Source organism: Dryobates pubescens, chromosome Z, assembly GCF_014839835.1.
Source record: "Dryobates pubescens isolate bDryPub1 chromosome Z, bDryPub1.pri, whole genome shotgun sequence".
In the NCBI taxonomy this organism is placed as follows: Eukaryota; Metazoa; Chordata; class Aves; order Piciformes; family Picidae; genus Dryobates; species Dryobates pubescens.
The window spans coordinates 59,103,998-59,118,610 of record NC_071657.1 but is presented as its reverse complement, the minus strand read 5'-3'; the positions used below and the strand labels follow the sequence as shown (position 1 = coordinate 59,118,610).

The window sequence follows — 14,613 nt, the reverse complement described above, 5'->3', positions numbered from 1 at the left end:
CATTTGCTGCTGCATCTTGGGTCACCTCCCTCTGCTAGGGGACTCTGCAGAGCCTGGTTCCTCAAATGCAATTCCCTTTCACATTCCCTTACAGTCCTAAGTCTAGCAACTTCTTCCTTCAGTTCAGCCACTAGATTAAGCAGATAATTGAGCTGCTCACACCTAATGCAGGTGTTATGTCCACTGCCCTCCATTTCAGGTGCCAGGCTCCAGCACTCTCCGCAGCCAGTTGCCTGACACCTGCCTGCTTAGTCCTCAGTCTGGGTTGACACAGATCTTTTGAAAACAGCTTTGCAGCCAGTTACCACCATCCCTATCCCTGGCCACAGGACCTAACTGGAGAACAATTCAGGAATGAGCCCACATAGTTCAGCACCTCCCTCCCTCTCATGAAAGCACCGCCGCTGCAGCAGTCTCCACCCATGCTGCACTGGCCTTTCGGGAGAGAAATAACTGGCTGGAGGTGGTGGGGGACATGCCACTCCACACAGTGTGGTGCCTGGGTCCTGCCTCGGTGCACTGCAGTCGCAGATAAATACAGCTGTCAGTATCTCCCCTCATCGCAATACTTATTTTATTGCCATTATTGCAGCCATCATAAACCCACATTTTGTTCTGACTGAACAAAACCCTATCAGGACCTGAACAGGCTGGAGAGGAGGGTGCAGGCAAACTTCATGAAGTTTATATTAGACAAGTGCAGGGTCCTACATCTCGGGGGGAATAACAACATGCACCAGTACAGGTTCAAGGCTGCCCTGCTAAAAAGCAGCTATCACAGGGAAAGACCTTGGAGTGCTGGTGGACAGCAAGCTCTCCATGGAACAACAATGTGCCCTGGAGGCCCAGAGAGCCAATGGTATCCTGGGATGCATCAAGAAGGGTGTGTTCAGCAGGTCTAGGGAAGTTCTTCTACCTCTCTGCTCTACTCTGGTGAGACCACACCTGGAGTACTGTGTCCAGCTTTGGGCTCCCCAGTTCAAGAAAGAGAGAACTGCTGGGGAGAATCCAACAGAGAGCAGTGAGGATTATCAGGGGACTTGAGCATCTCTCTTATGAAAAGACACTGAGATCCCTGGGGCTGTTTAGTCTTGAGAAGACTGAGAGGGGAATCTCATCAATATATATAAATATGTGAGGGGTGGGTGTCAAGTGGATGGGGCCACGCTCTTTGGTGGTGCACAATAATAAGGAACAACAGGTTCAGACTTGAACAAGAAAATTTCATCTCAACATGAGGGGTAACTTCTTTACAGTGAGGGTGCCAGAGCACTGGAACAGGCTGCCTAGGGAGGTTGTGGAGTCCTCTGGAGACTTTTAAAACCCTCTGGGATACATTCCTGTGTGATCCTGCTTTGGCAGGGCAGGGGTTGGACCCAATGATCTCTTGAAGTCCCTTCCAACCTCTAATATACTGTGTGGGGGAAAAAAAAAATCTCTTACTGCTTTGCAAAAGTTTTGGAGTGGGATGTGAGGAGCTGTTTATATTTCAAAAATAGCATCTGAGATAAATTAAACTAAAAGTTCATTTCCAACTTGTGATCAAGCTGAACTTTAAGTTTAGACTATGTGAATGCAGCACACGAACTTCCTGAGACAGGATGTGCTTGTTACAGGAAGTATCTGGTTCTGTTCCATGGGGAAATTTTAAATCTCAGATTTAGCTGCAAAACCTTAGAGCTCTTCTGAAGAATGTGCTGTGCTGACACTGCTTCCTTTCAACCCAGAGGGCAGAGTACAGGAGATTAGTAGTTATTTCCACAAGAGACTTGTTAAAACATTTCAACTGATCATGTGAAGCTTTTCACAATCAAGTACTTAATAGAAACATATTATACAAAACAATTTTACTACAACAACTAGGTAATGTCTGAAGCAGTGGCCTATCATTAACAACACTGCAAAGTATTGATATATGGATAATGCTGCACTAATTTCTGCAGGCTGTTTATAAGATACATTCTTCATGCTTTTACACCAGTTAACACAAATGAGGATGTTTTCAAGTCTCTCTTTGACTTTAACTTGCATCTGTTGATAAGCTATGAATTTCCTTCCCTTCTCCTCACACAGATGTTTCCTCATGCCTCTGAGCAGCATTGATGAGACACAGGTTTTCGTTCACAGAAGAAAGCATCCACAATCCTGCATACAAGAGCTCGGCTGGAGCAACGCATGTGTGCCTAACCCCATCTCAGGAAAAATAACCCGGGTGCTTTTCACTACAGATGTGTGACCTACAAAAATACCTTGTCTTCAGTGTATCTGGTTACAGTAAGACTGTTTAATTGATTAAACTGATTCTGTAGTAGCAGTAATACTAAATGCAATGTTTCTGTAGCAGGGTTAAGAGCTATCTGTGTTTACTCTCTTCCACCCATGACTTGTCAAGTGCTGACTACTGACACAGACTGCCTTTAAGTAAACAGGCTGCAGCACTGCAATATTGAAGGCTGAATGCATCACTGCAGGAATGCACTGACTTCAGCAGTTGTATTCACAAGCTCTTAGAGTGCAAAAGAAGGTGACACTGAGTCATTCAAAGGTAAGCCAAGCAGAAGGTGAACCAATATCCAGCACCAAACTAACAGCTTCAGCTGGTGCGCACTGGCCCCAGGGAAGAGCAGGCAGGGACACCACCATGCTTTCCAGTGTCTCATACACCCAGCTACACTTCTACATTACTTGAGAAGGTTTATTGTGTATTATTTTTTTCCTGAAAGTATTAGTCAGTCCAAATTTTTACAGAAGGTGATGAGTTCATCTGGTTCACAATGTTCTGACAGGATAAACCTCAGCATTTTCCCTACAAATTAGAATCAGAATCATTCTGATGGGGAAAGACCCCTAAGATCATCAGGTCCAACCATTATCTAAGTCTGCTAAGTCTGGTGTTAAACTATGTTCCTTAGCACCACTTCTGTGTGTCTATTAAACATCTCCAGGGATGATGATTCAACCACCTCCTTGGAAAGCTTGTTCCAGTGTTTGATAATCCTTTCAGTAAAGAACTGTCAAAGAAGTGACTTCTAATGTCCAGTCTAAACCTCCTATAGTGCAATTTGAGGCCATTTCCTTTCATCTTATCACTTGTTACAAAGGAGAAGAGACCAAACCACCTCATAAAAACTGCCTTTCAGATAGTTATAGAGAGAGCAAGGTCTCCCCTGAGCCTGCTTTTCTCAAGGCTAAACAACTGCAGTTCCCTCAGCTGCTCCTCTTACAATCTGTTTTCCAGACCTTTCACCAGCTTCATTGCCCTTCTCTGGACATATTTGAGCAAATCAGTGTCTTTCTTGTAGTGACGGCCCCAAAGCTGAGCACAGTACTCAGGGTGTGGCCTCAGCAATGCTAAGCACAGGGGAACAATCCCTGCCCTTATCCTGCTTGTCACACTATTCCTGATACAGGCCAGGATGCTGTTTGCCTTCTTGGCCACCTGGGCACAGCAATGGCCCATATTCAGCCAGCTGTCAGTTAACACCCCCAGGTCTTCCTCTGCAGGCAGCTTTCCAGCCATGTTTCCCCAAGCCAGTTGCATTACATGGGTGGTTGTGACCCAAGTGCAGTACCTGTCGCTTGACCTTGGCCCATCAATCCAGCCTGCCCAGGTCCCTCTGTAGACTGTAATGGCCCTCCCACCCCCAGTCAGATCAACACTCCCTCCCAGCACAGTGTCACCTGCAAACTTACTCAGAGTGCACTCAATACCTTCAACCAGGTCACTAAGAAAATGTTACTGAGAACCGGACCAAATACTGAGCCCTGGGTTACAGCACTTATGACTGGCTACCAACTGGACTCCTTTCACCACCATTCTTTGGGCCTAGCCATCCAGTAGTGTTTTACCCAGCAAAGCATCCACCCATCCAAGCAGACAGTTTCTCCAGGAGGATGCTGTGGGCGACAGCATCAAATGCTTTACTGAAGTCCAAGCAGACAATATCCACAGCCTTTCCCTCATCTGCTAACTGGGTCACCTTATTGGAGATGGAGATCAGGTTTGTAAAGCAGGACCTGCCCTTCATGAACACATGCTGACTAGGCCAGATCAACTGGTTGTTCTGCAAGTGCTGAGTAATGTAGAAGGGCACCACATTTGCCAATCAGCAGCCAAATGAGACCTCCATGGTTAGCCAGAACCACTGATAAATGATGGAAAGTGGCTTGGTGAGCACTTCTGCCAGCTCCCTCAGTACCTTTGAGAGTATCCCATTTGGCCCCATATACTTGTGTATGTCTAAGTGGTGCAGCAGGTCACAAACCATCCCCTCTTGGATTATGGGGCCTTTATTCTGCTCCCAATCCCTGTCTTCCAGCTCAGGGGGTTGGATATCCAGTGAACAACTGGTCTTGCTACTTAAGACTGAGGCAAAGAAAGTATTGAGTAACTCAGCCTTTTCCTCATCCTTGAACACTATGTTACCCACACTCACCCAACAAAGGACACAGATTGTCCTTAGTCCTCTTTTTGTTGCTAATGTATTTGTAGAAGTATTTGCTGTTCTTTTTAACAGCTGAAGCCAAAATTATTTCCAGTTTGGCTTTGGCCCCACTAGTTTTCTCCCTGCATAGCATCACAGAAACTTTTTAGTCCTCCTGAGTGGCCTGGCTCCTTCTGCCAAAGACCACAGACTCTCCTTTTCTCCCTAAACTGCAACCAAATGCCTCTAACTCAGCCAGGTTGGCCTTCTTCCCCAGTGACTCCTCTTTTGGCACCTGAGGACAGTATTTTGCACCTTCAAGACTCCTCTCTTGAACAATGTGCAGCTTTCCTGTACTCTTTGACCCCCCAGGACTGCCTCCCAAGGGACTCTGTTGACCAGTCTCCAAGACAGGCCACATTCTGCCCACTGGAAGTCCAAGATGTCAGTTCCACTGACACCCTTCTTTATATCAATGAGTGATGTGATAGCTGTGCTGAAAATTACCTGTAACCATTACATAATGCACAAGTCCTGCTCAGTTCACAAACAGGAGGTCCAGTAGGGCACCAGCTGTGCTAGGAAGTTACCCTGCACACACTCTAGGAACCTCTGCTGTGTTATGTTTCCAGCAGACATCAGGAAAGTTGAAGTTTCCCAAAGGAGCAAGGGCCAGCAACCATGACGCTTCTCCCAGGTTTCAGTCTCATTATCCTGGTTGGGCGATCTGTAACAGACTCCTATCAGGATATCTACCATGTTGGCCTTCCCCCTGATTCTTACCCATAATCAGTCAACTCTGTCATTGTCATGGTAGGGCCAAACAGCCCCAGCACAAATGCAGACAGACACTAAGGTGTCTAGACATGGTCCCACTCTCTCCCCTCCTTCCTGCAGAAAGCCAGGGTAATGCTGGAAAAGAAACAAAGGGGACAGGACCATGCGTGTCTGGTAAATAACCCTGTATCTACAGTAAGGGCATGTGTTCTGGCCACAGCCTGGCAGAACCCCTTCCCATTGGGTAACTATGTGCTGGTTTCATGCCCTATTGGTCCAATCAATCTCAGGCAAGATATATATACAGGCTGATTTCTAGTTGCCTGTCCCTTGCTCAAGCCTTGCATGCTTGAACCTGCTTGGACCTTGTCTGGCTTGAAACTGCCTTGAGTTGCATAGCCTCGAGCTGCCTGGTCCAGAGCCTGGGATAAAGCCACGAGCATACACACCGCAAGCCATGAGAGAAGCCATGAGCTTAGGAGCCAAGCCTGCTTCCCCTTGGCAACCAGGATTTTGCCATGCCTCAATTCACCCAGGACAGAGCAAGTGCCCATCACAAGAAGTGCCATTAACAGCCCACTGTCTGCTGAAGCCAGACCAGCAATCCATAACCGTGTGGCATTCCTGCTGGTGACCTGCTGTGCCTGGCACATGAGAGCACCCCAAAGCCTCTCATACACAGCAGCAGCACTCCCTACCTGGGTACAACTAGTAGTGAATAATTAACTGCTCTTTGGCATAACGGTTCTTGTTGAGTCTCCCCCCACACTGTGGTCGAGCACCATTTCACTGCCAGGGTATTCTCTTTGTTATATTCCTCCCGGTTTGCATAAAGTAGTTAAATTGTTACAGTTGCCCAAATATTACACATTCCCATTGCAAATATACTCTAACTGTACATTGAAACTTTTGATACATTTTGGCATTTTTCATATTAATAAAGGTTACTAATATTTTGATTAATATTGTCATACCATTTATAAATAAATGAAACAATATAATCCTTTTCAACAATCATCACCATCATTAACCTCAATACAATCAAAACTGACCTACAGGACCACACCACCGCCTCTCTTTCCTTGCCTGTTCCTTCTGAAGAGTTTGTAGCCATTGACTGTGACACTGCAGTCATGAGGCATACCACCACATTCCTGTGATGCCGCTAGTGATGCACAATGACTTCCAGTTTCTCCTGTTTGTTTCCCATGCTGCATGTGGTACTGTAGATGCACTTCAGCTGGTCTAATAGTCCTGCCACCTTTTTACAGGGAATAGTCCTAGTTCCTACCCGACTGTTCTCAGATGCTTCCATGTTTATGAACTCATCAATAACCCATGCATTTCTGCTGCCATGTGAGCCTCCATTCCCTACCTCCACTGATATGGTAGACTGACAGATCTCACTAGCACACCATCCTTTAAAAATAGAATAGAATAAACCAGGTTGGAAGAGACCTTCGAGATCATCATGTCCAACCTATCATCCAACACCACCCAATCAACTAAACCATGCAACCAAGCATCCTGTCAAGCCTCGCCCTGAACACCCCCAGCGACAGCGACCCCACTACCTCCTCAGGCAGCTCATTCCAGTGGGCAATCACTCTCTCTGTGTAAAACTTCCTAACCTCCAGCCTAAACCTCCCCTGACACAGCCTGAGACTACAGTACTGCTGCCCTTGGGCTTATTTCTAGCAAGACCAGTTTGTGCCCTTCCCTCTGCCAATCTAGTTTCAGGCTTTTTCAATGAGCCCTGCTAGCTAAGATACTTTCCCCCTTTGCAACAGGTGTATCCCATCAGTTGTCAGCAGGCTTGATGTCATGATATCCTCCTCTTCAACTGATTGGAAGACCATGTCCATTTCCACAAATCCCAAGTGCCCTTTTTACACCACTTTTAAAGTTAATAAATTCCTGGGTTTTGTTTGTTAGCACTTAAAAAAAAAAACCAAAATTAAATAGGCATAATCAAAGTTGTAAATGTAAGAATTTACTCTTACAACATGCACCAATATTTCAGCCTTATATAAATAAAATAAGCTCCTGAACAGTATACCCTTCTTATTTACGCATGTTACTGTTTCATCAGCTATGCAAAGATACATTGACACTAGAAATCTTGGTTATGATGTTAACCAGTGTAATCAAATCTACTGAATTTTTAGCTGAGCCAGAAGGACTATCACTTTAGATAAAACCAGTAACACCCTTGGAGCACTGGTCTCCAACACTGCAAGTAACTCAAATTTCAGTACAACAATTTATTTCTTTTCATGTATTCAAAAGGGCTGCCATACTTCCCTGAAGTGCAAAAAATGAATTGCTAATTTCAGTTTTTCAGGATTAAGAAAAACAGGAGAATGCAGATGCAGGCTAATGCTTACAGATTGTTGCTTCCTTTATATTGTTATTGGCATCACTGATTCCCTTCTGTATTTCATCCAGCCATAGAAGTGCTGATTCATCTTGGGATTCCTGGACAAAAATGGAAAGAGAAGAGTCTTGAAAAAAAAATTAAAATCAACGATAACAAAAAGTGTCTGAACCTACCAATAGAGCTCTAGTGTAAAATCTTCTCTTGAGCATCCCTTGGACACTGAAAAGAATTTGGCTGCTTATAATCAACAATAAAACACATGATTATGCTATTTACTAACTTGAATATGCTGTTTAAATACAAAGCTCAGTTTTCATGTATAGAGACACCATCCTGCTAAAGAGCAATAAAAACTTTGAGTGAAGCTAGAAATGTTTTCATTTCCATGACATGTAAGCAAAGTAATCACTGTCAAATAAAACAACACACTATCATGCAGCACTGCAATAGTAGCATAAAGTGCACAAAGCAAAAGACTGCAAGAAATTTGCTTTCTTTCAGAATCCCTTATTTGGAAAGTATTTGCACGTACACCTGAGTACACATTCATTAGAAAATAAGAGTAAAAGCTAACATAGAAAAACAGCTCAGGTTTAATAATAGTAACCTAGTTCAGGTGGCAAACATTTCAAGAACTAAGGGGCAGAGCAGGCCTCACTTTTCCTACAGGGCAACAGTGCATGAAAAGTTAAAAGAAGAGGTGCATAGAAGACTTTTCACCACCCCCACTAACCAACACTGCTCTGTCTGCCAGAGTATACAGATGAACCAACGCTTCATCTGAGAAAATACTATTTAGGAGTTAAAGGGACATTTTAAATCTAATTCAGTAAGTGGGTGAACAAAATTCATTCTAAAGAGGAAATAGGATTGCTAGGCCTAATAGGTTAATGATAAGAGAAACTGAAATGTACTGATTCAATAAAGATCTATGATTATGTACACAAGTATTTTGGGGGGAAAAAAGCCTACAGAAACTCTCTCAAGTTAAAATAGTGTGGACAAAGAAGTGTCTTTGCAAATCCATGTGGGTTTGTTTTTCACCCAACTCCAGGCCACAAATCCAATACACCTGTTATCCACAGAAATTGCAAAGAGAGATAGGACCAAAAAAAACCCCAACAAACCACCAAAACAAAACAAACAAACAAAACAAACAACCCACACCAACAAAAAAATCCAAACCACTAGAGAGGCTTTTATATGTGTAAACAAGGTAACAGAATATCTTAAATAAAATTAGGCAGTGGCAGGCAATTGCATAACAGTGTGGACACAGTGCAAGTTTTAGCACTTGAAGAGTATATACTAAATTCCCAAACTATGATTGACAATTTTGAGAAAAGGACTGGGAAACAGTAAAGAATTCCTTATCCAATGTCCATCTTTTACACACTAGATACAGTAGACACAAATATTGCTCTATGGCATTCAAAAAACCCCACAAAACAGGGAGTGGGAGGAAGGCAGGCAGAGGAAAAAGAAAGAAAGAAAAAAGGAAAAAAAAGGAAAACAAAAAAAAAGAAGGAATCAGCAACAAAAGATGGAAAGAGGGGAGAGGGGAAAGGTTTGAGAGATTGTAGGATGTGGAGGGGTGGGAACAGTTTGAACAGAGTCAGTAGCTCAAAGGAACCTGACAGCTAACACTGGGTAGGGAGGTAGAAGACTAAGTGGTGTATAGTTTTAAGGCACATCTGTGCGGCTTGCTTTCACTTTTGCATTTGCTAAACTAGGATCACCACACTCCTTTGCCAAGCCTGGCTTCCTCCTCAGAAGGGGTACAGAGTTCAGCAACATGTGTCTGAGCCAGTGGATAAGACCCTCAAGTATTTACTTAAAGCATAGCTTTTGATTTTTTCAGAAAACATATTTTTATCCCAAATGTACAAATTCTAGCTGAATTACCTACACTGGCTTCAGGCTTGTGGTAAATTAGGAGTTAAATTACTGCTGTAAAGCAATTTTATCTGTGTTGGGCAGAGGCTGAAACTGAGTCATGTGTGCATATTTGGAAACGTCACACCCTTTTGCTGTAGTAGACAAAGAACAAACTAGCTCCTTACCATAAACCTCATACCTACAGGATGCTTCTGGAAGACAGATCAATCATTCTTTAGTCCCTTGGGGGTGGGGGGGTGGGGTGGGGGGGTGAGGGGGCTGCGGAAATCCCTCACAGAAAGCTTTCTTAGATGAACTAGAGCAGCATCGTTGTTTGGCTTGCTGGAGTTCATGTGCCACAATGAAGATACTAGTTTTTGCTGGACTACTCTCTCTTGCCTCCAGTCGTTTCACAACAGGTAAGTCCTCATTTCTGTATCTATTCCATATTTGAATAAGTAACATGGGCTTGTTGACAATGTGTTAATGTCCACTTCAAACTGACTGTACACGCCTTACTACAGAAAACTACAGAAGTCTCATTTAAGGCAGATTTAAATTTTTCTATTTCAGTGACACCTTATTTCCCTCCACTCACTTTCCTTAAGAAATTTTATTTAAGGGATCTTTCTGCACTTAAGACATATCTTCTCTCCACTATTTCTGTAGTGGTATGATAATCTTAAACCTGTAGAGTCTTGTCCTTTCTGCTTTAAAATATTCAACAGAACTACAACTTCAAAGATAGTGCTGTTAGAAGGAAGTGTTCAGAGAATTATTGTGACAAAAAGAAGCAAAGGATCAAGTAATCAGCTGTTGCTTCCTCCTCACTAGAGTTAAGGCTGTTTTCAAGCCAAGCTCATTTTAAAAACTATTTTTGTGTACACATATATATATAAACACACATGCAATGCATATATGCACACGCATACACATATGTATCTATTTTAAAGTGACCAAAATTAATTTTCTGGATTAACCATCCTGAAAATTACTAAAAGGGATGCAGTCTACTAATTATAATCTCAGAAAGTTCTTCCATTAATCCCCCAAGTAAACACTGATAAAGCTGTGTTCCATATTTCATTCCATTATGCAGGGGTAAAAGAAAAACCTACAGGCTTTATTCTAATTTCAGTTTCTTCTGAATTGCATTTTGAAAATCCATGCTCTAAGCTGTAGACTAAGTCTTTTTGAAATAAACACATCTGAGGAAACTTAAATGACAAAAATTAATTACACATCTATTTTGCAACACACAGTGTTAGGAAATATTTTAAACACATTTGTGCTTCATCTGGAAGTGTCAGGAACTCTACAGAGTTCTCAACTAAAGACTGAAGAACAGGCATTAAAGAAAGTGGCACCACTGGTTTGCTCACATCCTAGTGATGTTTACTTACTGAACCTTTTCCTGCTGCATGAAATGTTCTATTCACATATCAGTAAATTTGATCTAGTATCAAGCCAAGCATTAGTTTTAACATCTTAAGGCTCACTGCCTTTCCTCTTGTGAGAGAAGCTGAAAAAGTCAGGTTTAATCAGAAGCTGAAAAACAGCATTACTTGTATCAGTAGAAATTTGTGGGTTATTTCATTTTTTTAATTTGAAAGTCTTACCCTGTGTTAGGCAAGACATGAAGTAATTAAGAATAATACAGCTGTTTGCTTTAGAAATTCTGATCAAGCCTAGACCAAGGCTACTGATTATATGATTGCTATTCTCAACATTGCTATCACTGGGAAAAACTCTCTACAGGTGATAAACATTACACAGACATCTGATACTTTCTGCCCAAAGATTACTGAAAACATGCAAAAAATAGGGAAGGATCAGCTTAACATTAAATCAATACTGTATTTTTAAGGTTGGGTGTGAGATGACAAAATGAAGACTGACTGTTTGAGTACAGTTGATATGAATAACCAATGCAAAGGGGAATGCTGACAAAAATTTAGAACATATTTTGCTTTTCTCTATAGCTGAAAGTGAATTATATTGTTAAACTTGTAGTTTGCCCTTTTTAACAATTTAAAACTGTTTTTAAGGCTCAGAATTTTCACTGAATGATTCTGCAATTAAAACAGTGTCTCTTATCAAGACTTTCCGTGGAATCTCAGCAAGAGACTATGATTACATTCCCCCTTATGCTCTAGAAGGGGAGACAACAACCATCCATATCAAAGAACACAAATGCTTTTCAGAGAAGTCAAATGATTCCACTTTAACAGAAGTGAACAACACCACAATGGAGTACCTGACCAGCTCTTTGAGCACCAAACTAATACCTCTTGTCTACCTCAGTGCTGTTTTATTGGGTGTACCATCTAATGCCATCATTTTGTGGATGCTGCTCTTCAGGATCCGGTCTGTATGCACTGCCATACTCTACACAAACTTGGCAGTTTCAGATCTGCTCTTCTGCATCGTGCTGCCCTTCAAAATAGCGTACCACATCAATGGGAACAACTGGATTTTTGGGGAGACGATGTGTCGAACTACTACTGCTGTGTTTTATGGCAACATGTACTGCTCCATTCTGCTGCTCACATGCATCAGTGTTAGCCGCTACGTGGCCATTGTTCACCCCTTCACCTACAAGAGCCTGCCAAAACGTGCCTATGCCATTGTGGTCTGCACTACAGTGTGGATCATTGTCTTCTTGTACATGCTGCCGCTTTGTATAATGCAGCAAAGCTACTACGTGAAACAACTTGGCATTTACACCTGCCATGATGTGCACGACACCTGTGAAACGGTATCTTCATTCCAGTTCTACTACTATGTTTCTTTAGCTATCTTTGGTTTTTTAATACCTCTTGCAATTATTGTCTTCTGCTATGTATCAATTATACTAACACTCAAGACTCAGGAATGGTTCTGGTACGTTAAAGTCAGTCTTTTGATCCTTGTAATCTTTGCTATTTGCTTTGTGCCAAGCAATATTATTCTTATTATCCATCACATCAAATATTACTATTACAACACAGATAGCTTGTATTCTTTTTATCTAATTGCTTTATGCCTCAGCAGCTTAAACAGTTGTCTTGATCCTTTCCTGTATTTTCTGATGTCGAAAATTAGAAGTCAATCCAATATTTATCTAACAATGGTTAAAATATCCAGGGAAAAATGACATTAGTTCTATATTTATATTATCAGTATTACCTTTTTGTACAATATTGACCCAGGCAACAACAGATCTCAGGTGCAACAATTAAAGAAGTGTTAGAAAATACTGTCAGTAAAATTTATTTGCTTCCATGCACCTCACAAGGAATATCTTCAGATATACCAGGTCTGTGGTTTTATCATGTGTATTGCAACATCCAGAGTACCTAGATTCAGGGAAATGGCTCCACACCTCCATTTCCTTCTAAGGAAATCACTTTCACAGCCACAGATTGGAAACCAGATTATCAGTCACCACCTGAAGAGGAGTATCTGAAAAGCATTTACAGGCCCATTCATGATTTCCAGATATTTCAGTTTAGCTCTTAGCCCATAACTACTGCAGGAACTGTGATGTATAATCAAGTTCTTGTCCCAGTGGAAACTGAAAAAAATAAAAGCATTTTTCAATGTGTCTGGGAGCTGCTGAGCTTTGCAGAGGCTCCCTGTCACATAGCCAACAGAAAATGCTATACTGGATGTTGGAAATGAAGTCAGAGTCCCCATAGAGTTCAAGGAGCAGTAAATCTACAGATCTAGACAGAGCCTAACACTTTCAAGGAAGCACCCTCTATGAGGCTGCTTAACCAGCTTTTCACTGCAGACTTGTTCTTCTACTTTGTCAGTGCCTGCACTCTAGCTCATGAGGATTGCTGAGAGCTAACCCTTATCAGTGTGAATCCAGGCATGTATTATTCTTGCTTAGTAAGCAAAAAAGAGAATCTCTTTTGTAGTGTTCTCCATTTCCACATCCTCACAGGAAATACCCACAGTGTTACAAATACTGACGCTAATTATGATTGATTATTCATGGTAATATAGTAAAAGGTCAACTTCTATACTTACAGAAAATAAAAAATTATGTATGTATGTATAAAGTTCCTACAAAATGAGCTCAGTGGTTGTCATTTAACTACAGCATGTAAAATGGGGATCAGAAAGTGTTTTACATCAGTTTGATAATACTGTTGTTAAAAACTTTACTTAAATAAAATCATTTGCACTGGAAAAATGCCTTTGAGCCTAGTAAGACTCCCCCCTTTTCAATTTCTTTTGTCTCCTAATTTAAGTTAGCTTTAGTCATGTCATTCCCCAAAACATATGAAAACAGATTTTAAGGGTAACTTTAAAATAATTCAGATGTTATACAACCTATTGCAAATATAAAACCTAACGGTAAAAACCTGTATGCCTGTCACTCAAAAGAAAAAAAAGAAAAGAAAAGAAAAGGAAGTAACACTGGAACCACTTCTGAGTTTGGCATATCTGTTTAACTTTTCAGATATCCATAATACATTCCCTTAGTACAAAGTTTCTCTTAACTGGGACATGAACACACTTCATTTGAAATGGCTTTGAGAACTGTTAGAAGCTGTGTTTTAAGATAACAGGGAAAAAAGATCAGGTTTGCATTTTCTATTTCCAACAAGGAGCAAGCAGATGTGATCTGAGATTAAGGCCTGTTAAGGATTGGGAGATTTGGGTGCAGGCTATTTCCCCAAAGCCATCAGTTACAGGGTTGTGACAGTAAGCTGGTTAGAATAAGTGAGCAGATTTGACCCATGTGTTTTTTTTCCAGACACTGAGGAACACAGGAAGTTCACAGGCAGACTGATCTGATCCTTGTAAATCAAATACTTCCTTTTGCCACAGCCCACTCCTAAAACATGCTAAATACAATTAAAGGCAAATAGCCTTTATAAATGGAACCTATTAAAAGTGGGGAATAGACAAACTTCAGACATTGCACTATCTTTTCAATTCTGTTTGGCTGATTTGACATTTGTGTTGTTTTGTTTGTGGGATTCTTTGTTTAATTAATTAAAAACTATTGTTAATTTTTATTATTTTTAAGGAAGGTTCAATATAAATAATATATTTACCTAAAGAATAGTGATATCCATCTGATTGACCAGCATAGAGAGTAAGTCAGACTGATGAATATTGTACAGTGATTTGCTTTCTTCCCAAACAGGGATAATG

The 14,613-nt window shown here is 41.4% G+C and overlaps 2 protein-coding genes across 3 annotated transcripts in view; one reads left to right on the top strand and one right to left on the bottom strand.

The window, feature by feature from the left end:
* Positions 1–14,613, bottom strand: part of IQGAP2 (IQ motif containing GTPase activating protein 2) — a 141,587-nt gene that overhangs the window by 34,805 nt on the left and 92,169 nt on the right. The window contains exon 16 of the mRNA XM_054179067.1: positions 7,589–7,679. Coding sequence (XP_054035042.1) covers positions 7,589–7,679 — 91 coding nt within the window. The remainder of the gene's footprint in view (positions 1–7,588; positions 7,680–14,613) is intronic.
* On the top strand, positions 9,755–12,930 carry F2RL2 (coagulation factor II thrombin receptor like 2). 2 transcript variants are annotated; one of them, XM_054179066.1, is made up of 2 exons: positions 9,755–9,878; positions 11,547–12,930. In XM_054179066.1, the coding sequence occupies exons 1-2, from the start codon at positions 9,821–9,823 to the stop codon at positions 12,593–12,595; spliced, it is 1,107 nt and encodes a 368-aa protein (XP_054035041.1). In that variant the 5' UTR covers positions 9,755–9,820; the 3' UTR covers positions 12,596–12,930. The 2 variants fall into 2 exon arrangements, with proteins under 2 accessions (XP_054035041.1, XP_009905706.1); XM_009907404.2 differs by having other exon boundaries at positions 11,508–12,930.

Excerpts from the sequence above, each read along its gene's own strand:
- F2RL2 (XM_009907404.2), top strand. The coding sequence starts at position 9,821 with ATGAAGATACTAGTTTTTGCTGGACTACTCTCTCTTGCCTCCAGTCGT. Across the intron at positions 9,879-11,507 it reads CTCCAGTCGTTTCACAACAG|GCTCAGAATTTTCACTGAAT; the intron begins GTAAGTCCTCAT and ends ACTGTTTTTAAG.